The sequence below is a fragment of the Citrus clementina genome, unplaced genomic scaffold, assembly GCF_000493195.1.
Source record: "Citrus clementina cultivar Clemenules unplaced genomic scaffold, Citrus_clementina_v1.0 scaffold_5, whole genome shotgun sequence".
NCBI classification, from domain to species: domain Eukaryota; kingdom Viridiplantae; phylum Streptophyta; class Magnoliopsida; order Sapindales; family Rutaceae; genus Citrus; species Citrus x clementina.
The window spans coordinates 659,543-686,250 of record NW_006262201.1 but is presented as its reverse complement, the minus strand read 5'-3'; the positions used below and the strand labels follow the sequence as shown (position 1 = coordinate 686,250).

At 36.9% G+C, this 26,708-nt stretch overlaps 2 protein-coding genes and 1 pseudogene across 2 annotated transcripts; 1 reads left to right on the top strand and 2 right to left on the bottom strand.

Moving 5' to 3' along the window:
- The first annotated feature begins 3,977 nt into the window (after positions 1-3,977).
- LOC112098535 (putative disease resistance RPP13-like protein 1) lies at positions 3,978-7,947 on the top strand. The gene has a single exon (XM_024185123.1). It carries the CDS (start codon positions 4,099-4,101, stop codon positions 7,945-7,947), a length of 3,849 nt encoding a protein of 1,282 aa, XP_024040891.1. The 5' UTR covers positions 3,978-4,098.
- Positions 7,948-10,024: 2,077 nt separating this feature from the next.
- Positions 10,025-10,633, bottom strand: LOC18040254 (22.7 kDa class IV heat shock protein). The gene has a single exon (XM_024185119.1). It carries the CDS (start codon positions 10,631-10,633, stop codon positions 10,025-10,027), a length of 609 nt encoding a protein of 202 aa, XP_024040887.1.
- A 12,445-nt stretch (positions 10,634-23,078) lies between these two features.
- LOC18040253 lies at positions 23,079-24,731 on the bottom strand (annotated as a pseudogene).
- Positions 24,732-26,708: the final 1,977 nt, after the last annotated feature.

Genomic DNA, 26,708 nt, shown 5'->3' with positions numbered 1-26,708 from the left:
AACTTAATAACGCTACATTTTCATCGAAATTAATAAGTCTTATGAATTCATCTTACATAATCCAATGCTAGTGACCCCTTTACAAATGATTACATGTTTGCTTGGTATAATTAATAAAGTGAAAACAAAAACAAATAGACCCTCACACCAATAATTTAGCAACCAACCAAACCCCACTATCTCCTTTTAAAAAAGAGAAAAAATATAATAAGAGAATTGCAACTTTGCGCTCTTTGTATCACTGTTATTTGATTCCTTTCAAAATTGTTGTGAAAGTTTTAATATACTTACAAGCGCATGAATCTAGAAATAGAATAGTAGTAACGAGGTCAATCCCACATGGATTGTTATAAATTGAAAAGTCTAATTTAAATCTAAAATTAATATTAATCCTAACTTAGTTGAGTAATTTGAATTTTTAAAAGAAATTAAACTTATTAAACTAAGAAAACAATTAAAGCAAATGAGAAATCAATAAAATAAAAATTATCAAGGTTTCGGAATCCACCACTATTTAATTTGTAATTATCCAAATATTAATGAATCCCTAATTTTAGAGTGACAACTCAAAATCAATCTATGTCATCTCATAAATATAACAATTAAGCCCAATTAAAATTAAATGTAATGTAGGTTCTTTTTCTACTTAATAGTATGACATGTAAGCATCTCATGTAAACATATTAAATAACAAAGAGTCAAAGTTTTCCTAAGCACTCTATGTAAATAATTTAATGAAAGACATAAAATCAAAGATAATCATGTATAAACTTTATAGATCCAAGTATAGAATTAATTGAATATTAATCCTAACAATTAATAATGCATGACAGAATTGATGAAAAGATTTTAATAACGTCCAATTAATCATGTGAAATAAAAACCATAAACATTAAAGCACATATATAGGGAATTAAATAAATAAAAAGATAATTATTTCATTGAATAGGGTTTCATCCTTAACCTCAGTATAAGAAAATTAGCTAGACATACTTAAATTGTGAGCAACAAAAGAAATAAATTCAGCCATGGAAGCCGAAATATTGCCGTTGCCGCTGCTCTCTGTTCAAAGCCGAATTCTCCTCCCTTTTGTTTCCGTCCAGCCTTTAATTCAAAAGCAAAACTCCCTTTTATATTGCTTGGCCACCAAATCCTATTGTGATAATAACCAAACCAACTCTTACAAGCTAAAGCTCTAAGCCTGCCACGTAATTGAAAACAATAAAAGCCAAAAGCTATTGATTTCCTTCCTTTATTCTATTTTGACTTTCCATTCAAAGACTTAATTAAAAGCTTTTTTTAATGTGCTGCCCACTTTAGTTTTAAACTTCTTCTTTGTTTGCACGAGTATGGATATTCAATTTATTGGCTTCGGTTTCTTCGAATAGAATTTCTTGCACATTTGCTTAATTCCTTCCGCAAATTGATTTGATCTTCAATGCTGTCAAATTGTTATTCTTTACGCACTTTTCATCCATAATCTCCAATTAATTTCCTATGAAATAAAATAATTCAATTAATTAAAATAACAAATAAAAATAACTAGTAATTATATAATAAATAGTAAAATATGTATGTAAATTATGCTCATCAAAAATAAAAAGGAAATCATTTTGTATAGCTTTTGTAAATAAGTGAATTTAAAAATATTTGAAAATTAGTCCCGTTTTCTGTACAATTAAAAAAAGAAAATGTATAGTATCCATTTTGCTTTTTGAAATTGTTTCGTTATCCTAGATTAATTCGCCAATGTCTAGGTCCTGAAACACGAGCATGCGAAGCTTGCTAATGTAATTATTGGTGGAGGGTACCGTCTTTTATTTCATTTAGTGTAATAATAGCGTTATGTTAATTATGTTATTAGCTTATTAAATATATACCTTTAACAAACGAGTCGAATTTGTGTGATTTAAAATTTCATTTTACCTTATTTCGACGCAACAGGAATATGAATATAATATTACACTACAAATTGACATTGTTGATTATAAAAAAAAAGCAGTGCACTTATAGTAATAAGAAGAGAGATTAAAATCTTTTAATTTAGCTTGCCTTTATAAGAAGAATTGATAAAATCTCTTCAAACTTTTGAAATGAACCTGAAGAGACGGTAAGAGGAGAATAACGCAGCTTTATTCCAAGCTAATTATTTTCCTAACATTTAAGATTAACAAAAGGGTTCTTTGCTTTCGTATTCTCTCTGAAGTAGTGTCTAATTAATCATGTTAAGTAAAGGCAAGATTCTTGGTTCGGCTTTTATTTAATTTAGTATGTAAAGCAAAGGTATAATTATGAGCTCCTTCGATTTTATATTTATAGTGGGCTCTGTTTTTTCTTTTTAATTTTGCTGTGGGTTTTACTTAATGAGAAATGAAAAATGGAAATTCACTTTGAAAAAAGGACATAAAATTTCTTAACATTTTAAATAGACCCACACTAATAACTTTGCAAACAACCCAACCCCACCATCTCTTTTGAAAAAGAAAAAAAAAATACAATCAGAGGATTACCATTTTTCTCTTTGTATCACTGTTGTTTGATCCCATTCCCATATAATATTTCAAGAAAGACGAGCATGCGAAACTTGCTAAATTATCGCTGGTAGTATTGTCTTTTAGTTCATTTACTTTATGTTAGCAACCTACTAAATATATACCTTCAACAAATGAGTCGAATTTGTTTTATCTAAAATTTCATTTTCCAACAAGAATATAACATTAACATAACATTATGATACGACTTCACATTGAGATTAAAACAAAAAAAATGTAGTGCACTTACAGGAATAAAAAGAGAGATTAAAATCGTTTATTCTAACTTGCTTTTATAAGTAGAAGACTTCTACAGCAAAGATGGATGCATTCTATTTTTCTCCATATTTAACATTTTTTTTCATTATTCAACGTTTGAAGAAAAAATAAGAATTTTAATATTCTTAGCGCAGAAGAATTGATAGAGTCTCTTCAAACATTTGAGATGAACCTTAATTACGGTTTTGAAAATTATAAAGAACAATATTTTGAAAATTTTAGCTGAGTAAATTTTAGCATTAATTACGGTTCCACTCTAAGTCGAAAATGTGTAGGTTTTTCTCTTATTATTATTTTTAAAATTCTGTCATTAATTACGGCTCTGTTTTTTCTTTTCTTAGCTGCAAGGAACAACAAGTGGGGAGACTTGCCACGTTTAATTACTAAGCATTTTCATTTTGCTCACCAAGTGGTGGTGATGAGTGAATTGGCAAATTATTAGTCATTGGTCAATAAAGTATAAACGCGTGATTTCTACTAAGCTTGTTGGGCCAGACCCTTCACAATCACAAACTCATTCTGCTTAATTATCCATTTTCTCACCCGTTCAAATTTCTCATTCTGCTTTCCATAACGCATAATTCTGCTCCTTTCTTCCTTTGCCCCAAAAAAGGAAAAAAAAATGTCAATGATCGGAGAGGCAATCCTTACGGCGTCCGTTGATTTGCTGGTCAATAAGTTAGCTTCAGAGGGGGTTCTGTTTTTTGCACGCCAAAAGGAGATCGAGGCCGATCTGATGAGGTGGGCGAATATGTTGGAGATGATCAAGGCAGTGCTTGATGATGCTGAGGAGAAGAGGAGGACGGCTCCGTCTGTGAATTTGTGGCTTGGCGAGCTTCAGAACTTGGCTTATGATGTTGAAGACTTGTTGGATGAGTTTCAAACCGAGGCTTTCCGGAGGAGGTTGCCGCTTGGAAATGGAGAACCAGCTGCTGCTCATGATCAACCCAGTAGCAGTCATACGAGACCAAGTAAGCTTCGGAAGTTCATTCATACTTGCTTCACCATTTTTACTCCACAATCGACTCAGTTCGATTATGACTTGATGTCCAAAATCAAAGAGATCGACAGCAGATTTCAAGAAATTGTGACAAAGAAAAACTTGCTAGATTTGAAAGAAAGTTCAGCTGGGGGATCCAAAAAAGCCAGTCAAAGGCCAGAGACAACCTCTTTGGTGGATGAAGCCAAAGTATATGGCAGGGAAACAGAAAAGAAGGATGTTGTTGAACTGCTGTTGAGGGATGATTTAAGCAACGATGGTGGATTCTCTGTTATTCCTATTATAGGTATGGGCGGGCTGGGCAAAACCACTCTTGCTCAGCTTGTCTACAATGATAAGCAAGTGCAGGATCATTTTGATCTCAAGGCATGGACTTGTGTCTCTGATGATTTCGACGTTAAGAGGCTAACAAAAACAATCTTAACATCCATTGTTGCTAGCCAGAACGTGGGTGATCCCAGCTTGAATTCACTTCAAAAGGAACTGAGTAAGCAACTGTCTGGAAAGAAATTTTTGCTTGTTTTGGATGACGTGTGGAACCGGAATTACGATGATTGGGTTCAACTCAGACGTCCATTTGAAGTTGGTGCACCAGGAAGTAAAATTATTGTCACTACTCGCAATCAAGAGGTTGCAGAAATCATGGGTACTGTTCCATCTTATCAATTAAAAAAGTTGTCAGATAATGATTGTCTGGCTGTATTCGCTCAACATTCTTTGGGGTCACATAAGTTATTGGAGGAAATCGGCAAGAAGATAGTGACCAAATGCGATGGCTTGCCCTTGGCAGCACAAACACTTGGAGGACTTTTACGTGGAAAACATGACAGACGTGAGTGGGAACGTGTGCTCTGTAGCAAGATATGGGAATTATCAGAAAAGAGGTGTGGCATTATACCAGCCCTTGCAGTGAGCTATTATTATCTTCCTCCAACTTTGAAACAATGCTTTGCATACTGCTCATTGTTTCCAAAGGATTATGAATTTGAAGAGGAGGAGATAATTTTATTATGGTGTGCCTCCGGTTTTTTGGATCACAAAGAAGATGAGAATCCTAGTGAAGATTTAGGTCGTGATTTCTTTAAGGAGCTACGTTCAAGATCTTTTTTGCAGCAATCGGCCACCGATGCATCACTATTTGTTATGCACGATCTTATCAACGACCTTGCCCGTTGGGCTGCAGGGGAGACATACTTCACACTGGAGTATACCTCGGAGGTTAACAAGCAACAATGTTTTTCCAGAAATCTTCGTCACCTATCATACATTCGTGGAGATTATGATGGCGTTCAAAGGTTCGGGGACTTGTATGATATCCAACATTTGAGAACTTTTTTACCAGTAATGTTGACAAATAGTGGGCCTGGCTACTTGGCTCCTAGCATTCTTCCTAAGTTGCTCAAACCCCAACGCTTGAGGGCGTTCTCTCTGCGTGGATACCACATCTTCGAGCTACCGGATTCAGTTGGTGATTTGAGGTATTTAAGGTACCTTAACCTGTCTGGAACTGAGATTAGAACTCTGCCTGACTCAGTCAACAAGCTTTACAATTTGCATAGCCTTTTGTTGGAAGATTGTGATCGGCTGAAGAAGTTGTGTGCAGACATGGGAAACCTCGCCAAATTGCATCATCTTAAGAATTCAAATACGAAGTCGTTGGAGGAAATGCCACTAGGAATTGGTAGGTTGACTAGTCTTCAGACGTTGTGTAATTTTGTTGTGGGAAAAGGCAGTGGTTCCGGGTTACGAGAGCTAAAGTTGTTGACGCACCTTCATGGGACACTTAACATTTCAAAATTGGAGAATGCAAAATGCGTTGGTGATGCCATGGTAGCTCAAATGGATGGAAAGAAGAATCTGAAAGAATTATCGCTTAAATGGACTTGCAGTACCGATGGTTCTTCTTCAAGGGAGGCAGAAACTGAAATGGGCATGCTTGACATGCTGAAACCTCATACAAATCTGGAGCAATTTTGTATCAAAGGCTATGGAGGTATGAAATTTCCAACTTGGTTGGGAGATTCCTCATTCTCAAATTTGGTGACCCTAAAATTTAAAAATTGTGACATGTGTACTGCCCTGCCGTCAGTCGGGCAACTACCCTCTTTAAAGCATCTTGTAGTATGTGGAATGAGCAGAGTAAAGAGGTTGGGTTCAGAGTTCTATGGGAATGTTTCTCCAATTCCATTTCCATGCTTGAAGACTCTTCTTTTTGAAAACATGCAAGAATGGGAAGATTGGATTCCTCATGGATCCAGTCAAGGAGTTGAAGGGTTTCCTAAATTGAGAGAACTTCACATTTTAAAATGTTCTAAACTGAAAGGAACATTTCCAGAGCACCTTCCTGCATTGGAGATGCTTGTTATTGAAGGATGTGAAGAATTGTTAGTTTCAGTTTCGAGTCTTCCAGCTCTTTGCAAATTGGAAATTGGTGGATGCAAAAAGGTTGTGTGGGAAAGTGCAACTGGTCATCTCGGATCACAGAATTCAGTGGTTTGTAGAGATGCATCAAATCAAGTGTTTCTTGTGGGGCCATTGAAACCACAACTACAGAAATTGGAAGAATTAATTTTGTCGACAAAAGAGCAAACATATATATGGAAGAGTCATGATGGATTACTACAAGACATTTGCTCTCTCAAAAGATTGACGATTGGCAGCTGTCCCAAACTTCAATCCTTGGTGGCGGAGGAAGAGAAAGACCAACAACAGCAGCTCTGCGAGTTGTCATGCAGACTCGAATATATAGAATTGAGAGATTGCCAAGACCTTGTGAAGCTGCCACAATCATCGCTCAGCCTTAGCTCCTTGAGAGAGATAGAAATCTACCAATGCAGTTCCCTTGTTTCCTTTCCTGAGGTTGCTCTGCCTTCCAAGTTGAAGACAATTCATATTAGTTCTTGTGATGCACTGAAATTGTTACCAGAGGCATGGATGTGCGACACCAATTCATCTCTCGAGATCTTGGAGATTTTGAGTTGCCGTTCGTTGACATATATTGCTGGAGTCCAGCTACCACCGAGCCTTAAGATGTTGTACATCCATAATTGTGATAATCTAAGGACTTTGACAGTGGAAGAGGGCATCCAGAGTAGCAGCAGCAGCAGCAGCAGAAGGTACACCTCATCTCTTCTCGAGGGCTTGCATATTAGCGAATGTCCATCTCTGACATGTATATTTTCAAAAAACGAGTTACCTGCCACGCTTGAGTCCCTTGAAGTTGGCAATCTACCTCCGTCTCTTAAGTCCCTTGAAGTTCTTAGTTGTTCAAAGCTGGAGTCAATAGCAGAAAGGTTGGACAACAACACATCGCTTGAAATAATCAGAATTGATTTTTGTAAAAATCTAAAGATTTTACCGAGTGGTTTACATAATCTCCGCCAGCTTCAAGAGATCGAAATATGGGAATGTAAAAATCTGGTGTCCTTTCCCGAAGGGGGATTGCCTTGTGCGAAACTAATAAAGTTCAATATCAGTTGGTGCAAGGGACTAGAGGCCTTACCCAAGGGATTGCACAATCTGACCTCTCTTCAAGAATTAACAATAGGAAGAGGAGTTGAGCTTCCAAGCCTTGAAGAAGATGGCCTTCCCACCAACCTTCATTCACTTGATATCAGGGGTAATATGGAGATTTGGAAGTCAATGATTGAGCGGGGCCGGGGATTTCACAGATTCTCCTCTCTGCGACATTTTAAAATCAGCGAATGCGATGACGACATGGTGTCAATTCCACTAGAGGACAAAAGATTAGGGGCTGCGCTTCCTCTTCTTGCCTCTCTAACGTCTCTGGAGATTTACAATTTTCCAAATTTGGAACGCCTATCTTCTTCAATTGTTGATCTTCAAAACCTCACTTCATTGTATCTCAAGAATTGTCCCAAGCTCAAATACTTTCCGGAGAAGGGCCTGCCTTCCTCACTTTTGAAATTAAGTATCTATGATTGTCCGTTGATAGAAGAGAAGTGCAGAGAGGATGGAGGACAATATTGGGCCTTGTTAACCCATTTACCTTATGTTGAAATAGCTAGTAAATGGGTTTTTGATGACGACTCCACAGAGGACGACTCAACAGAGGGACTGAAATATTTTATTATTAGTTTCTTTTTTTTAAATTGGGCGTATATTATGTGTTGGTGATTAATGGGTTTTCGAAATAAAAAGAACAATGGGCTCGCATTATTTAGCAAAGGAGGAGGACTCTATTAATTAATTAATGAATTAATTTCTTATGCTTATCTCATTCTCAGCTGTTGAAACTTCAGTTTCTTATATTTGTTCTTCCGCCGTATGGTTACATATGTAAAATATTTTATTATTAGAATTTTTTTTCTTTAAAATCAGGTATGTTTGTGTACGTAATTTTAAAATTCCAATCTCAGTTGAAAACTGTTTTAAATTAATAAAAAGAAAAATGTTAGGTAGAGTAAGACGCTCGCTTTATTTTAGCAACGGGGTACTGTATTGGAGGTATGTGGATTCACTGATTTGGGCAGAGTCTGGGATGTAGGAGTATTCGATAAGGTTTTCGATCTTGTTGGTAGTATGAGAGGTGCAGGATTTAGGTAAAGAAAGAGTAGCTGTTGAAATAAACTTCAGTTTCTTTTATTTTTTCCTTCCGCGGTACCGTTACGTATGTGTAATATTTCTCTTCATCAGACTTCGGCAAAAATTGTTAATGTTCTTATTAGTAATTAATTAGTACGTTAGTGTTCTTCTTTTGTTGTGCTTGTATAACAACAATACTAACAAATATCAATTGATCAAGTAAATTAAATTTGGTTAATTAATACTAAACCGACCACAATTTATCAAAAGCATTTTATTACATAATCTTCGTACATGTACATCGTCATCAAATCCCATAACAAACAAAAACAGAAAATCAAAAGAAAACAAGAACATGCCACACAATAAAGCCAATAAAATATCAAAAACGAAGCCAAGCATTTGCCCCCAAAAAAAATCAAAACAAAAAACAAACGAAGCCACGTACATTTCGATTTTTGTGGCCTTAACTTAATATCTTCACCAGAACTCATCAGTAATGACGTTATAATGTTCTTTTAATGACTATTGTAAAGTGGTTTTTGAGTGCTAATTAAACACACGAGGGCTTGACCATATTACAAAATTAATTATAATCTTCAATTGCTATTACTATGAATTTATAAATACAATTTCATCAGTTACTGAATATTTGAATTCACCAACTGCAATGGATCTTTATATTAACACATCAATATGACAGAAATGAGAATATCTTCATGAATTGGAGTGGGATAATTTTTTTTCGTATTAAAATGCATAATAAAGGCCAAAGAAAAAGACTTTATTACATAATCTTCGTACATATAAACCATCATCAAATCCGATAACAACAAAAACAGAAAATGGAAGGACAAACAATATTTCACAGCAACGCGAATAGAATTTTAAAAGCAAAATAAGCAAAATGTTAGCCCCAAAAAAATTAAAAACAAAAAGCAAACTAAGCAAAGCATCGTCACTAGAAGAATTAGTTTTAAGCTTTAGTGGGCTTAAATAATTATAAGCTTCAGCTACCTTATTATATTCACCAAAAGGATTACCAGCTGCGTCATCAGCATTAATAATACGAGTTAATAAGCCTAAGCTGCCTCTTCCCTCAGCAATAATGTTAAAATGTTTTTTTAATGGCGTTGCAAATGGTTTTTGGTTGCTAATTATAAGCAGATAAAGGCTGGACTGTATCACACAATTATTTATACTCCCTAATTTAATGCACTTTAAGCAACTTCTTGGATTAATCGTTTCTGTACCTTCGCTATTAGTATTTATAAAATACAATTTAACAGTTATTGAACGTTTGGATTCATCAAAATTGTTGCAATTACAATGAATCTTCGTGCTAACACATTAATATCACAGATGACAAATTAGGAGTGGGATAAATTTTTTTCCCCTCAAAACGCATACTATATGCCAAAGAAAAAGAATTTTTTAAAAAAATATATTTTTATTAACTATAAACCAAACGTATTGTTTTCTTTTAGTGTTGTAGGACTAGGATTTATAAAAAGTATTTTATGGTTGTCAATACATACAAGCCTTCCTCAAAAACCCATCAACATACATTAAATAGAGCATCCAAATAGAAACATCTCGGAACAAAACCAAAAAAAGATCATAAACAAATAGCACATCAAGCAAAGCAATCACTTCTTTCTTTAATTAATTACATTTGAGCCTTGGTAGCCTTAATATCTTCATTGGAAGAATTACCAGACTCTTCATCAATGTTAATAACCTTAGGCTGCCTCTTCTTCTCCTCAGCAAGCTTTGGCACTGTGACCCTCAGAATCCCATTTTTCATGTGAGCCTTAACATGTTCCAAGTCAACACTCATTGGCATCCTAAACTGCCTCCAAAACTTGCCAAATGTCCTCTCAGCTTTGTGCCATTTCTCTCCTTCAACTCCCTCCTTATAATAATCATTACTCTTCCTCTCCCCACTCACTCTCAGTACTCTGTTCTCTTCAACTTCAATCTTCATATTATCTTTCTTCATCCCTGGAATGTCGAGCGTGATCACGTGGGCTGTTGGTGTCTCCATCCAGTCTGCTCTCGCCAGGGCTAGAGTTTGATGATGATCAGCTCCTTTTGCGATTGTTAAAGGGGTTTGTTCAAGAACCCTGAAAGGCTCTTCCGTCATTGGGAACATCATGTCAAAGAAAGGTGATTGTGTGTACGGCATCAGAGCTATTGCTTGTGATGCCATGTTTATCAATGTTGCTGCCATAACAAGAAACAACATTGTCATTGCAAGAATTCTTGGTTTTTCCATCTGGATAGCTAGCTAGCTTTTTGAGAGTGTTTGTTTGAAGCTAAGTGTTTATTGATTTTCTGGTGAAATGGAGGGAGGTGAATTAGAGAGATATATGCACTTTAGACTGGATTATAGCTCGATATCTGAATAGTTCTTTAGAAGTCTTTGCAATAGAAACTTAGGGAAAATTCTAGCACTGCGTAGAGACTAAACGTTTTGCAGAATGTTCTGAAGATTGAAATTCTTTTGATTTGGGAATCTTAGTTGGAAGCTTGGCTAGAATTAGAATATGCCACATGTTACTTAAAATAGTTTTGTATTAATGTTTAACCAATTACTCGTAACTTAATATAAAACACAATTTGATCATTATTTTATAAATCTACAGTGGAATTGTTCAAATGAAAGCGCAATTGGGAAAATAATTTTTGTCTCAATTCACATGGGAGACAACACTAATCAGTGTTGTCATATATTATAATCTCAAAACGTCACAATTGTTGCTAACCAGTAAAAACCAGTTCAATTTGATTTTAGATTTATTCACGACAACTAAGGCGTGATGGGTATCATCATCAGGCAATAGAAATAAATCATGACAAATGACAATACCGTCTTTTAGTTAACTATTTGTACGATGCTTTTGAATTTAGCTATGCGATCCAAAGCTCGATCAAATTCGCTTTCTTCCAGTGCAATTGTGAAGCGACAATAGATAGGAATTCTAGTCCACGAACCACTGTTGATGCATAAACCAGATACCTTGACTATGGCTTCCCTAATATTTGAGTCATCAAGCTTGATTTGTTCTGTAGGTGTTTTCTCACCACTGGTAGTCATCAAGCAAAACAGAGGCACAATTTAAGTGGTTCGGCTTGGAGATAGCCTATATCCACTGAAGAACAGGGCAGCAATCTTATCTCCATCACCGAGATCAAACTACAAACATTAAGAAGCTTTTCATATGTCTCAACTATAGCCTCTAAGACTATATATACATATCATGAAGAGTCTAGAAAAGTCCCCACTCACTAGCTGCATTCCGGGGTTTGTTATAACAAACCCAGAATTTTCCCGCCTTGTAAAGGTCAGTTAACAACCTTGAATCAAGTACTTAACCCGTGCTTCAATAAGTGACCAAAACAACTGCCAAATGTGCCGTATAGTGTAAATGGAATGAACAACATGTGATTTAATTGCAGGAAGTAAACGATAATACACAGATGTCAATATTCTCCTGTTTCATCACGCAACCGACAGGGCATGCACAATCAAGGTTATAAACCGACATGTCAAAAATATCTGAAACTCAGATACCATTGCCTATGTGACTGCTTCAACCCATACAGAGACTTCTTAAGTAAGCAAACATAGTCTTCTTTTCCAGATGCTACATATCCTTCAGGCTGCTGCATTACAATTTCTTTTTGTAACTCACCATGCAGAAATGTTGTTTTTACATCCATCTGCTCAAGATGCATATCTTGCACAGCCACAAGTGCAAGAATAACTCTGATGGAAGCATGTCTCACCACAGGAGAAAATACTTCAGTGAAGTCAATTCCCTCCTTCTGTGTAAAACCCCTTGCCACCAATCTAGCTTTAAATCTTCTAGGTTCAGCTCCAGGTACACCATTTTTAATTTTGAAGATCCATTTGCAGCTTGCTGTTTTCCTCTTGTCTGGTTTTTCAATCAATGTCCAGGTCTTGTTTTTAATCAGGGATGTCATCTCTTCATCCATTGCCCTCTTCCATTCCAGCTTGTTTTTGCCTGTGATAGCTTCTTGATAGGTCCTAGGTTCATCATCATTCAGCTCTTGAGCAACATTCAAAGCATATGCAATCAAGTCAACTACTGCATATCTTTTAGGTGGCTTTATTGTCCTTTTCTTTCTGTCTCTAGCCAACTGATAGGTGTTCTCTTCACTTTCAGCTGATTCATGTTCAACACCAGCTTCAGGTTCTGCTTCAGTACCTTCAATTTCAGGCTCAAGTTCTTTCAAGTTTTGAGGCTCCACCTGAAACTTCACTATATCAGTCTCAGTGCTTGATTCCATATTGTTATCTGAGCTCTTTGGTTTATTCAATAGCTCTTCTTCATGGAATTTTACATCCCTGCTTATGATGCACTGTGGTGGTTTTGTGTCAACACACTATAATCTATAGCCCTTGACCCCATCCGGATACCCCAGAAATCTGCATTTTAATGCCCTTGGTTCCAGCTTACCCTACTTCACATGAGCATATGTTGTGCACCCAAAGATTCAGAGTTTTGTATAGTCAGCCCTTCTTCCTGACCAAAGCTCCATTGGTGTTTTACAATCTATAGCAGTTGATGGGCTCCTGTTGACTAGATAGCATGCTGTGTTTAAAGCTTCTGCCCAAAGGGTTTTTGGGAGCTTAGAATAGATTAACATGCATCTCACCTTCTCCACCAGAGTCCTATTCATCCTCTCAGCAAGGCCATTCTGTTAAGGGGTGTAGGTGACAGTTTTGTGCCTCTGAATACCATTCTTTTCACAGAATTCTTCAAACAGCTTGTTGCAATACTCCAAGCCATTGTCTGTCCTCAGAGTTTTCACCTTCAGACCAGTCTGGTTCTCAACAAAAGTTTTCCAGTTTTTGAATTTTTCCAGAACCTCATCTTTGCTTTTGAGTGCAAAGACCCAAACCATCCTTGAAAAATCATCTATAAAAGTCAGAAAATATCTACATCCACCTAGTGAGTTTACTTGTACAGGCCCCCACAAATCAGAGTGTATGTATTCAAGCTTCTCTTTGGTGGTATGAGCTGCAATCTCAAACCTTAACCTGGAGGATTTTCCTAGAATACAATCCTCACAGAACCCCAAAGCTCCTATTTGATCATCCCCAAACACTCCTTGTTTTTGTAACTCTCTCAAACCTCTTTCACTCATATGCCCCATCCTTAAATGCCACATCATTGATCTGTTCCATTTACTGTCAGTCACACTTGCCTCCCCAACAACAGTATGTCCATCCATCACATATAGACCATTTTGTTTTATGCCTTTCATGATCACCATTGATCCTTTAATTACCCTCAATACACATTTCTCAGCCTTAATTACACAACCTGTTTGATCTAGCATGCCAATTGAGATTAAGTTCCTTTTTAGATCAGGGACAAATCTCACTTGTGTCAATTCCCTTATCACCCCATCAAACATCCTAAGGCTAACAGTCCCAATACCAGCTACCTTACACATTGAGTTATTACCCATTAGAACCATACCCCCATCACATGGCTGATATGTTGTAAAATAACTCCTATTTGGACACATATGAAAGGTACAACCTGAGTTAAGGACCCACTGACCTTGAGGTTTCTGACTTGTGGCAATGAGTACTCCGGCTGTTTCAAAGTTACATTCTTCTTCTGTGGCTATGGCTGCATTACCTGTTCTTTCTTTGGTTTCTTTATTCTTGTTCTTTCTTTCAGGGCAATCTCTCTTGAAATGCCCTTCTTTATGGCAATGAAAACACTTCAAATTCTTTTGTTTAGACTTTGATCTGCCTTGCTTTTTTCATTGTTATCTCTTTTCTCAGACCTGCCTCTTGCCATCAATCCCTCACTTGATTCACTTTCTGGATTATCTTGCTTATCTTTCAGCTTCTTTGTGCCAAGAGCAGATTTAACCTCTTCTAGGGAGAGTGTTTGCCTCTCATACAGCAGTGCATCCACAAAGTGCTCGTAAGACTTTGGTAAAGAGCTGATTAGTAGCAAGGCTTTGCTCTCATCACTCAGCCCTTCATCTATAGTCTCCAGTTCATCACAAACCTTATTGAATTCATCAACATGTTCTGTTAATGATGCCCCTTCAATCATCTTCAGTGAGAACATCTTCTTCTTAATGTAAAGTCTATTTGCCAAAGACTTTGTCATATACAAGTTCTCCAACTTAGCCCATAAACCAGCAACAGTCCTTTCCTTGGCCACTTCTCGAATTACAGAGTCACCAAGACTTAGTATGATTGTGCTCCTGGCTTTCTTGTCTATCTCTGCTACCTGTTCTGGGATCTTAGATGATGAAGCCTCACCTTCTTCAATCTTAGTGACTGGATCTATGGCTTCTCCCAGCTCTTGAGTAATCAACAAAGCCTCCATCTTGATCTTCCACATATTGAAATCATTCTGCCCCGTAAACTTCTCAAGATCCACTTTTGAACCCATTCTTGAACCTTGAAATCAGAGTTTAGAGCTCTGATACCAATTGTTGTGAAATTAACCTTTAGTTACTAGATTAACCTTACCCCAAGACCCAACTCTGACTCAAAGATTCAAGAACTAATCTTACGTTAACAAAGAACAATGCACAGATCAAAGATCATAACCCAAAGACAAAGAACACACCGAGCTTAAGTGGTTCAGCACCTGTTGAAGGGTGCCTACATCCACTGGAGAAAACCAACACAGAGAGCAGTTTTATTAAGCTTCCAAGGTTATAGAGAAATTATACACAATACAGAGACCACCCTGTCAAGATTTTCTCTCAGTACAGATGCTTTATCTCTCTTTCCTTGATTACTGACTATGACACCAGAACCAGCTCGTTTATATACCAGAAGATGCAGGCGTAACAGCTTCAGGGGTTTCCCTCCAAAACCAACAGCTTTTAACCTCCTATCACGAGCAACTCATGTGACACTTAAAGGCCTTCCTTAAACGACTGCTAGCAACGTCATTTCAGCTTAAACCATGCGTGCAATAGTCACGTGAGTTTTAATGTTCTTGGATGACACTGCCCAAATGTGAGCTCTGGAATCTAGTTCAGCTAAAATGACATGTCACTCGTATCTACAACTTAAAACCGACAAGTTGCACTAACGAGTTTGAGTTCATTTCAACATTTTTTTTAAAAGAAAATTATGCGCTCATCAAAGACAATATGCAAGTCATTTTCCTAACTTCATTTTTTTTTAACTCAAATTTGCCTATTATATTTTATGCTTTACAGAGTTTGGTGATGGCTTAATTAAAAAAAAAAGAGTTTGGTGATATAAGACAATTATTTAATTAGGGTTAATTATTCCATTTTTTAAAAATTTTTGTCAAATAAATTTTGATTAAGGTAGTATTTGGTATGTTATAGAGCATTTCTATTCCTTTTAGACAATTATTTAAAGTAAATTAACATACCTTCATTCATTCTCATTCAAGTACAAAAAACACTCCAATATACTATGAATCTTCTGACATATGTATTTCTTTCTTATAACATTATTCAATGAGCAAACACAAGTAAAGTTGTTCAAGTTATGCTGGGGACCCTTTTCGGTATTTATGGTGGACTATTAGTTATTTATCCTTATAAATTTATAAATAACAATAATATCGTTATTCAATCATTTAGAAACACCTGAGTATTTATGATTTGTTTCTCTCAATAAAAACTAGACGCATGTATATTGAACTCTAATTAAATCTTGATACTTGCATTGTATATGAGCCATATCTGAAAAACTGAGTTTTAATTTCTACTTCCATCTTTAAAATGTTAAATAAATGTAATTAAATGGGGAAGCAGCACATAACGATGAACAGTTTACAATGACGTACGAAGCTCTTTTGGCACAATATCACGAAATTTTAATATTAGCCCTTAAAAGAGCTTGAGCACGGTCAAAAAAGTAACTGAAGGGCTTCCTACATGATATAAATTACACCAGTTCTTCATAATTATTAACACCTGTCTTCTTCAATTGCTGATCATCAAAACCTCAGCAAATTGAAATTCTGCAATTGTCTGGAGCTCAAATACTTTCCAGAAAAGGCCTTGCCAGAAGAAAGGTACACAAAAGGATGGAGGACAATATCGGCACTTGTTAATTAATCCATATACCTTACGTCATAGTAAATGGTCGAGCAGTGGATTTGGATTTGAAACAGAGGAGCTTGGAGGGTATTAATTAGTTTCCTGTTGGAGTGGGTGTAACGTGCGACGGCCTCTATGTAATTCTTGATGTTATTATTATTGATGTTGTATCTTGGTATTGTCTTGATGGCTTGGCGGTCGATGGGCAGCTGAGTTGCGTACTTCCAATGGCAGAGCTAAGAATGTGGGCAGAGTTTAGTTGATAATCTATAACCTGTTGAACAGAACAGATTTTCTGAAATGAATTTCAAAACTAAAAATCTATATGAGTTTGTGTTCTATCATGCGTTGTATGTATACTATTCATTGTTTGAGCTTATAAACTAAGACATCAGGACATAGATTTTTTTCTAGCTAGTGTTTTTCACTATAGAATTGATTTTTCACTGAATACAAAATTTGAACTTTGTTATTATTCAAAGTAAGATAACTGGGCAAATTACAACGCACGTGCCATTTTTACTTGATTAAATATGTATAAAATTAAATCACCCGATCCTTCTGTTTTCACTGTTTTCCAACTTCAAATTAAAATGCAGAATTGATGGTATCGGAGTTCCTTCTTAAATTTTTGTTGTAGGTCACGGGAAATTAATTAGACGGCCATCCAATTTTATGCCTTTTTAAGTTTTTATGACCGTCCACTTAGTAGCTTGGTCCTATATAGACTTGTATTGGGATGTCGTAGGCCTTAAAGAAAAAAATCAATCTCACATATAGAGTAGAATCACATGATTTTATGATGCGTTTACTAATTCAGAATAGAATAAAATTAAAATGTGAAATAAAAATTAAAATAAATTATTTACTTCAATTATAAGAATCAAAATTAAAATAAACTGTATTATCATTAATATATTTACTTTACCTTGAAATTACAATAAATTATTTAAATTATTAAAATACCCTTAGTTATTATTACCTTCTATTTTTATTATCTATTATATGATTATGGTTATTAAGAAAGTTATTGTTAATAATAATAATAACAATAATAATTATTTTCCTCTTTTGTTTTTGTTATTATTTTCTCTCCTGTTTTTCTCTATCTTTTTTTTTATCCTCTTCTCCTCTCTCTCTCTCTCTCTCTCTCTCTCTCTCTCTCTCTCTCTCTCTCTCTCTCTGTGTGTGTGTGTGTGTGTGTTTTACAAATTCTTCGTTACTTCATCATCAATCATGTCAATTTCATCTTCTCCATCAACATCATCATCATCACCACAATTATCTTTGTTGCAGATGTCAGCTGTATTTTACAGCTGTGTGTTGACTATTGTTGTAGATGTTAGCTGTATTTTACAGCTATGTGTTGACTTAAATACTAGATTTTAGGATATATAATCCCTAATTTTCAGGGATATTGATTTGCAATATCTTAGCTTTTTTTTCTTTTACCATTTTATTCCTAGGGTGTAATGTATATAAATATGTATTCTTCTCTAATGTAATACAAGTGAAGAAGTCTGATTTTTCACATGGTATCAGAGCAACTCTTTTAAACTAAGCCTCTGAATTTTTTTCTCATTCTAAACTCTCAACCCATCCAATGGAGAAGACAACAAACCCTACACAAGAATCTGAGATTTCCTCCAGTTCTGTAACAAGGCAGGACATCTCTTCGGTCTCCTTAGGTACCGAAAACCCCTCTTTGCAAATAACTTTGCACAAGTTAAATGGCAGAAACTTTTTGCAATGGTCTCAATCTGTCACCCTATTTCTTCGTGGCAAAGGCCGATTAGGGTATATTACAGGGGAAACCAAAGCCCCTGATGTCTTGGATCCAGGTTATCCACAGTGGGATGCTGAAAATTCAATGGTGCAAACTTGGTTGATCAACTCGATGGACGTGGATATTGGTAGGACTTATCTCTTCCTACCATCTGCGAAGGAGCTTTGGGAAGCCGTGACAGAAACTTACTCTGACCTGGGGAATGCAGCTCAGCTCTTTGAAATCAAGTCACAATTACGTGACCAAAAGCAAGGGAGTCTTTCAGTGACTCAATATTTCAATTCTCTAAACAATATATGGCATGAACTTGACCTTTACTATGAATCGCAATGGCATTGCTCTGAGGATGCCATCAAAATAAGAGGATGTTGGATAAAGAACGTCTCTTTGATTTCCTTTATGGACTCAACAAAGAACTTGATGAAGTTCGTGGCAGAATATTAGGAAAGAATCCTCTACCCTCCATCCGAGAAGCTTTTGTTGAGGTGGGGCGTGAAGAAAGTCGAAAGAGAGTCATGATGGGACTGGTGAAGGAACCTGAGGCGGAGAGATCAGCGCTGGTGACCAAAAAGACAGATCAGTCAGCTAACCAAAAGGGACAAAAACATGGAGAACGTCCCTATTGCGACTATTGTCACAAGAAAGGGCATACTCGAGACTCATGCTGGAGGCTTCATGGAAAGCCAGCAGATTGGAAACCAAAACGGCAGCAAGAAGCAAAGGGAATGGTGACAGAGAAAACTAATCAGTTTGCCCTCGCAAAAGATCAATTTGAGATGCTGCAACAGCTCCTTATACAAAATCAGCAAGCAAATAAAAATGACTTGACCTCCTCTAGTTGTAATGCAGTCCATACAGGTAACCCATCAGCCCTTAGCATCCAATCCCTTGAAAAAGGTTCTTGGATTGTTGATTCAGGGACCTCAGACCATATGACAGGGTCTTCTCAATTTTTCTCTAGTTACACTCCATGTCCAGGTAATTATAAAGTGAGGATTGCTGATGGATCATTATCCACTGTTGCTGGAAAAGGAACAGTAAAACTATCAAATTGTTTGACTCTTTTTCAGTTTTACATGTCCCAAATCTTAAATGCAATCTTCTTTCAGTTAGTAAACTTACTAAAGACACAAACTGTGTAGCTAAATTCTGTGGTTCTAAATGTCTATTTCAGGATCCAATCTTGGGGAGGATGACTAGGAATGCAAAGGAATATGAGGGACTGTACTATCTCGAGAATAAAAGACTCGTGAAAGGACATGCTCAGGTCTCTCAATGTGAATTTGTTTCTTCTGAAATAATGTTGTGGCACTATAGGTTAGGCCACCCTAGCTTTCCATATCTAAAAACCTTGTTTCCTTCCTTATTTAAAAATCAAAATTTGAGTTTATTATATTGTGACTTTTGTTAAATGGCTAAACAAACACGTGTTTCATTTCCTACCCGTACTTATAAACCATCCCAGCCTTTCTCTTTGATTCATAGTGATATTTGGGGCCCCTCAAGGGTTAACAACCTGTCAAAAGCAAAATGGTTCATAACATTCATAGATGACCACTCTAGGACCACTTGGGTGTACCTTTTGAAGGAAAAATCTGAAGCTGGACAAACTTTTAAACAATTCCATGTCATGGTAAAAACTCAGTTTCAAACTGAAAATCGTGTACTCCGTACAGATAATGGAACTGAGTATTTCAATTCTATTTTAGGGAATTACCTATCACAACAAGGAATTGTCCACCAAAGTTCTTGTTCCGAAACACCACAACAAAATGGGGTTGCAGAACGTAAAACAGACACCTTTTAGAGGTTGCTAGGGTCATTATGTTCACAACTAATGTACCAAAAATATATTGGGGAGAGGCCATTCTTACAGCATCTTATCTCATAAATCGTATGCCCTCTCGAGTTCTTAAATTCAAGACACCTATTTTTGTTTTTCTTGACAGCTACCCACAAAATCACCTTGTTACCTCTAATTTTGCACTCAAAACTTTTGGTTGTACAGCCTTTGTATATCTTCCGAGTCTTCAAAGAACAAAGTTGTCTCCTAGAGCCATCAAGTGCCTATTTCTAGGATATTCTCCTACCAAGAAAGGGTTCAAGTGTTATAATCCTCTTACCAAAAAATTATTCGTCACAATGGATGTCAAGTTCTTTGAAATCAGCCTTTTTACACGAGTAATTCTCTTCAGGGGCAGAATTTGAGAGAAGATAATTCCTGGGATCTTCTTGGCATTTTAGAACCTAAGATGCCTAGTAATTTCAGCCTAGAACCCAATATGTCCAGTAGTTCCAGCCTAGAACCCAATATGTCCAGATGTTCCAGCCTAGAACCTAATATGTCCAGTAATTCCAGCCTAGAACTCAATCTACCAAATACCTCCTTCCTCAGTCCAGACATTCATCCTAACCTACCTAACACCATAGAACTTAATCAACCAATAGTGTCACCAAGGAATGAAGGAATAAAAACCAATTCACATTTGGAGGAACCTATAGGCGAGTTTCATGTCTATTCACGAAAGAAGAATAAAACTCAAGAGGTACAGCCACTTATAGACCAAGCAGAACCGAGATCTGAACTAAGGGAGGATCAAAACCCACCTACTGAATATGCTGAGAACGAAGCTCAGAAGTCCACAGATTTGCCTATTGCGATAAGGAAAGGGGTAAGAAATTGCACTAAACATCCTATCAACAAGTTCTTGTCATATGCAAATCTATCTAAGGAGTATAGGAATTTTGTGGCCAGTCTATCTAATACCACTATTCCAAGAAACATCCATGAAGCCCTAGAGTCAAATGAGTGGAAGAAAACTGTTTAAGAAGAAATGGCAGCCTTAATAAAGAATAACACATGGAAGCTTGTACCAAGACCTAAAGACAAGAGGACTGTGGGGTGCAAGTGGGTATTTACAGTCAAATTTAAGGTTGATGGAAGTGTGGACAGGTATAAAGCAAGACTCGTGGCGAAAGGTTTCACACAAACCTATGGGGTGGACTATCTAGAAACTTTTGCTCCAGTGGCAAAGCTTAATACTGTAAGGATCCTTCTCTCTCTTGCTGCAAATTTAGATTGGCCTCTCAACCAACTTGATATCAAGAATGCATTCTTGAATGGAGAATTGGAAGAGGAAGTTTACATGGATATGCCGCCTGGTTTTGAAGAAAAAGGACCTGCTGGAAGAGTTTGTCGGTTAAAAAGGTCTCTCTATGGCCTTAAACAGTCCCCTAGGGCTTGGTTCGATCGATTTGGAAAGTCTTGAAGAACTATGGTTATTCTTAAGGGCAAGCCGATCATACTATGTTCTACAAACGGTCTAAAGAAGGGAAGTTAGCTATTTTGATCGTGTATGTTAATGACATTATACTAACAGGAGATGACAAAGAAGAGCTGGAAGGATTAAAAGAAAAATTAGCTGGTGAGTTTGAAATCAAGGATCTTGGACCACTACGTTATTTTTTGGGAATGGAGGTAGCTAGAACAGCTAAAGGTATTCTAGTTACACAACGGAAATGCACCCTAGATTTGCTAAAGGATACTGGTATGATTGGCTGTAAACCTGCTGCCACACCAATTGAACCAAATAGCAAGTTGGGTCTTGAAGAAAATAGTGCACCCGTGGAGAGGGGGAGATATCAAAGGCTAGTAGGGAGATTAATTTATCTTTCCCATACTAGACTTGATATTGCTTTTGCGGTTAGCTTAGTGAGCCAGTTTATGCACGCCCCAAAAGAAGCTCACTTAGTGGCAGTAAACCGAATACTTCAATACCTGAAGTCAACACCGGGAAAGGGACTTTATTTTGAGAAGGGAGAAAAAAGGAATGTAGAAGCTTTTGTTGATGCGGATTGGGCTGGAAACATCATGGATAGGAAGTCTACAACGGGTTATTGTACTAAGGTGTGGGGAAACCTTGTAACTTGGAGAAGCAAGAAGCAAACTGTAGTGGCACGAAGCAGTGCAGAAGCAGAATTTCGAGCACTAGCACATGCGGTATGTGAGCTTATGTGGATAGAACGTGTTCTCAAAGAACTACAGTTAATAAAAAATAGTTCTATGCAACTTTACTGTGACAATAAGGCAGCAATTAATATTGCCCATAATCCTGTCCATCATGACAGGACAAAACATGTGGAGGTAGACCGACATTTTATTAAAGAGAAATTGGAAACTGGAGTTATCTGTTTGGTGTATATTCTAACAGGACAACAAACTGCAGATATGTTGACAAAAGGAATGCATGGACACAAGTTTGAAGAGTTTGTATGCAAGCTAGGCATGAAGAATATCTATGCTCCAGCTTGAGGGGGAGTGTTGCAGATGTCAGTTGTATTTTACAGCTGTGTGTTGACTATTGTTGTAGATGTTAGCTGTATTTTACAGCTATGTGTTGACTTAAATACTAGATTTTAGGATATATAATCCCTAATTTTCAGGGATACTGATTTGCAATATCTTAGCTGTTTTTTTTTTACCATTTTATTCCTAGGGTGTAATGTATATAAATATGTATTCTTCTCTAATGTAATACGAGTGAAGAAGTCAGATTTTTCACAATCTTCTTCTTCCTTCTGTCAATTTCATTATCAACATCACAATTCAGTTTCATCTTCATCATCTCACCGCAATTACATCATCTACATCATCATCATCAATAATATTAATCATCAACAATGGTAATCATCATCATCATCAATCATCATCATTATTGATTGGTTCTTCAACGACAACAAAGAGGCCGATCATGACTGCAGCGACAAGCTACTGAACTGACATGATGGAGGTGGGCTGCAATCGGCAATGAATCCGACCGGTGACGAGCTGCTCAATTGGCTAGTGAGTGAGAGGAAACTTTATTTTGATAACAGTAATTCCTTAACTGCTCGAGAAAATTAGACCTAAGCCAAACTGATCGTCCAAGAAACCCTCCATACAGGGAAATGGGGAGGGAAAAAAGAAAAAAAGAAGTATAACAAGTAAGCTTTATATGACCTTAATATATTCAAATGTAACAACTTGATACAATAAGTTCATTATTAGTCAATCTACTTGCACTCTATTTCAAAAAGCAACTTGTCCAAAGCAATAAATTTTCTCAGTTATCCACAAGGCATAATAGATGGTTGTTGTTAAGTTCACCTAGCAACATGAACTATGGGAATCAATGGCATTGTGAAGAGGTCACACGAGTAAATAAATAAATAAACCAAGAAAAAAAAAGAAATCTTTCAGATTAAGTTTCCCTATCTCCTCCCAGCATTTGTCAAACTCACATCATCCTTTTCCCACTGTCTTCACTGGTTAGCTATATTTCCCAATTGATATTGACCAACTAAAGACATCAACCTTACCTAAGGTATGCAAGCTTCAAACCAAAGTTGTTACTTAGAAATATGTGAAACCAGAAGAAGCCTATCAACTTAATTGCTAACTTCCCGGCAATTGCAATTGCGCATCACAATTAAATTATTTAGAATATCTTCCAACCTGCAATCCACAATAGTTACTCAATGAATACAGAAATTCCTCGCTTGCATTTTCAGTGATTATTTTCGACATTGCATTGGAATTGGGGTTGAGAACCTGCATGGAGACAACAGAATAAGTTAAACTAGGAGTTAAAAGTAATCCATGTGGGCACACTAAAATTCCAACTTGATGTTGGGTAAACAAACTTCACTAAAATTTAATCCCCTAGAAATATCATGAGTTGCAGAAAGTGAGAGTACCTGAGGTCTGCACCCCACTATTCATTCAAGTTGAATGTCATGATGTCTACAATATGCTAGGAGATTAGATTCATCAAACTCCACCCTATCCAGTAAGGTTTTCTTCACCGCATCATAGATGGGCTGACCTTTCCTAGCCCCACAGATAACCCTCAATACAAAAGACCTTTTGCAGTGACAGTGACAGAAAAGCTTAGAAAAAGATTCATCTAATGCATTTAAGTACAATTTTATCCAAGAGATCTTTATTGCTCTGGGATTAATATCAAGGCCATAGACCTGCAATAGGATATTCAGACAGCATAAAAGAACTCCTACAAGGTTATATTTTCAACATACTCCAACAAAGACTTTTGGACAAGGACAGAGTTGATAATTATGTAATTTTTCCTAATAGGAGTGCATTAAATCACCATAACCTGGTGCCAATGCTGTTATAAATATCAAATGGCCTTGCAAAACACAGAGATAGAAAATGATGAGAGAAATCATGATGGAGCCCCTGAAGGCACTGGTAGGGAAGGAAATAAAAGCTCTCACATGGCATAAGGACGACAAACCAACAAAACTTCAAAGGCAACCACTTCTCAGCTATGGCAATGGTTATCCATCCATTTCCACAACCAAGCTCAGCCACAGCTTTGTCCTTCAAAATAGAGTCTGGATGTCTATATAGTCCTTCATAGAAAGTGAATGACCAGTCTCCTGGGATAAAAATGCTGGGGATGACCATCAATGTCAATTTTTTTCTCCCTTGGTAGCCTATACTTAGAAACAATAAGTGTCAAAGCAAAAAAGTCAACAATGACCTACGGATGTTTATGTTGGGAAGATGATAAATGAAACTTTCGTATGACAGGAAAGATAATAATGCAGATGCGGACAGGTTAATAAGCTAGAAAGGATAAAACTAAAATTTGGCGCTTTTAAAGCCCCAGAAACAGCTTCATGAGTGATGAGTGGTATATGAGGGATCATGAATTTCAGTGGGGAAAATTTACATAGTGAAACCATGGCGTCCATGTTAGCATGAGACATACAAAAACCTCCTAGTGACCTTGCAAATTTTTCACTAAATAAAGATGAAAGTGGAGTTGGCTTATTGATTGCATAATTTATGCACAAGATGAATAAAATGGCTAAGGAATTAGCATCAATTATTAAAATGCTCCAAAGTAAAGAGCAAGATTAGTGTTTTATATAGTTAATATGAGGAACTGCGACATTGAACTCAAATTAACTAAGAGAAGTTCATCCATAGAACTTTGTTCATGCACTCGTGACAAATTTTCAGGAAACAAAACCATTAAAATCTTGGACTTATTATTCAATGATGTACGAACTTATTGAAATAAATTAACAGCTGTAATTATTTTTGTCTTACCTAAAAGGCAAATTCTATCTACCATATAGTATATTTTTGGTAACATTCATTCCACTCCTAGGTCAACTTCAGATATTAATTCACTTCCTATTTTGTTAGCACTAAACCTAAGTACTATTCGAGTTAGAGTGAATAATTACACCAAAAGTAGGGGTGGGCGTTTCGGGTTTCGGTTCGGGTTGTTCGGGTTTCGGTTTGGGTTTCAACCCGTTCGGGTTGGAGAATTGAACCCAATCGGGTTGAAAACGCCAACCCGAACCAATTCGGTTCGGTTCGGTTTGGATTGACAATTCGGATCGGATTGGGTTGATAATTCGGGTTACAATTTCGGTTCGGGTTAATTCGGGTTAGTTTGGATTAGTTCGGGTTCAATTATCAATCAACAACAACAAACCCACTTCAAATAATTGAATAATTGTCAATCAATTAATTAAAAATTTACAATTTAATTAATAGCAACAGGCTGTTAAAAACTTAAAATTCAATTCGGGTTGTTGCCATCAGTTGCGTGCAAGTCAGCAAGTTACAGCGTCGCCGTCGGCAAGGCAAGACAAACCTTAATCTCGGAGGTCAGAGCAGCTACAGCGTTGGCAGATCGAGACTTCCTGGGCTGAGTGGGACGCGAGCTGAACGCACAGCGCAGTTGCGGGCGAGGCGTGCTGGCTGACGCGAGTGGGCTGCTGTGAACGGGGCTGCTGGCTGCTGTTGTGGCCTGTGAGTGTTGTCGTCGTGGGAGGGAGTGAAACGATGGAGCAAGGAGGGGGAGGGAGTGAGACGATGAGGCCGGCTGGTGTCTGTTGGAGCTGAACGGGGCTGCTGTGGCTGCTGCTGAAGTGCTGATGTCATCAACCACAGTTCACAGAAAGTGAGAACTGAGAAGTGAGAAGAGGGAGCAAGGAGGGGGAGGCCGAGAGGGAGAGATTTTTGTTTAGGGATTTTTCATTTTTAGGGATTTTTTGGTTTAATTAATGTATATATATTTTTAATTTAAAAGCTAAATCTTTAAAAAAAAAAAAGCTTCAACCCGAACGGGTTGAAAATTCGGTTCGGGTTGAACCCGAACCGAAATTTAACCCGAACAGATTGAAGCTTTGAATCCGTTCGGGTTGCACGAGTTAACCCAAACCGAACCGAACCCGAAATAAATTTCAGGTTCGGTTTAGTTCGGGTTAACCCGAACCGAACGCCCACCCCTAACCAAAAGTAAACACTTAATCCTGATCTGTTTGATTATCAAGAAACTGTAGGAAAAGAAGGGAAAGAAACAAAAGCGAACAAAGTGAAAATAAAAGCTCACTGGGCTCACAGAAAAAGATAAAAACATAAATTAATTTAAACTACAACTACGAC

Excerpts from the sequence above, each read along its gene's own strand:
- LOC18040254 (XM_024185119.1), bottom strand. The coding sequence starts at position 10,633 with ATGGAAAAACCAAGAATTCTTGCAATGACAATGTTGTTTCTTGTTATG.
- LOC112098535 (XM_024185123.1), top strand. The coding sequence starts at position 4,099 with ATGGGCGGGCTGGGCAAAACCACTCTTGCTCAGCTTGTCTACAATGAT.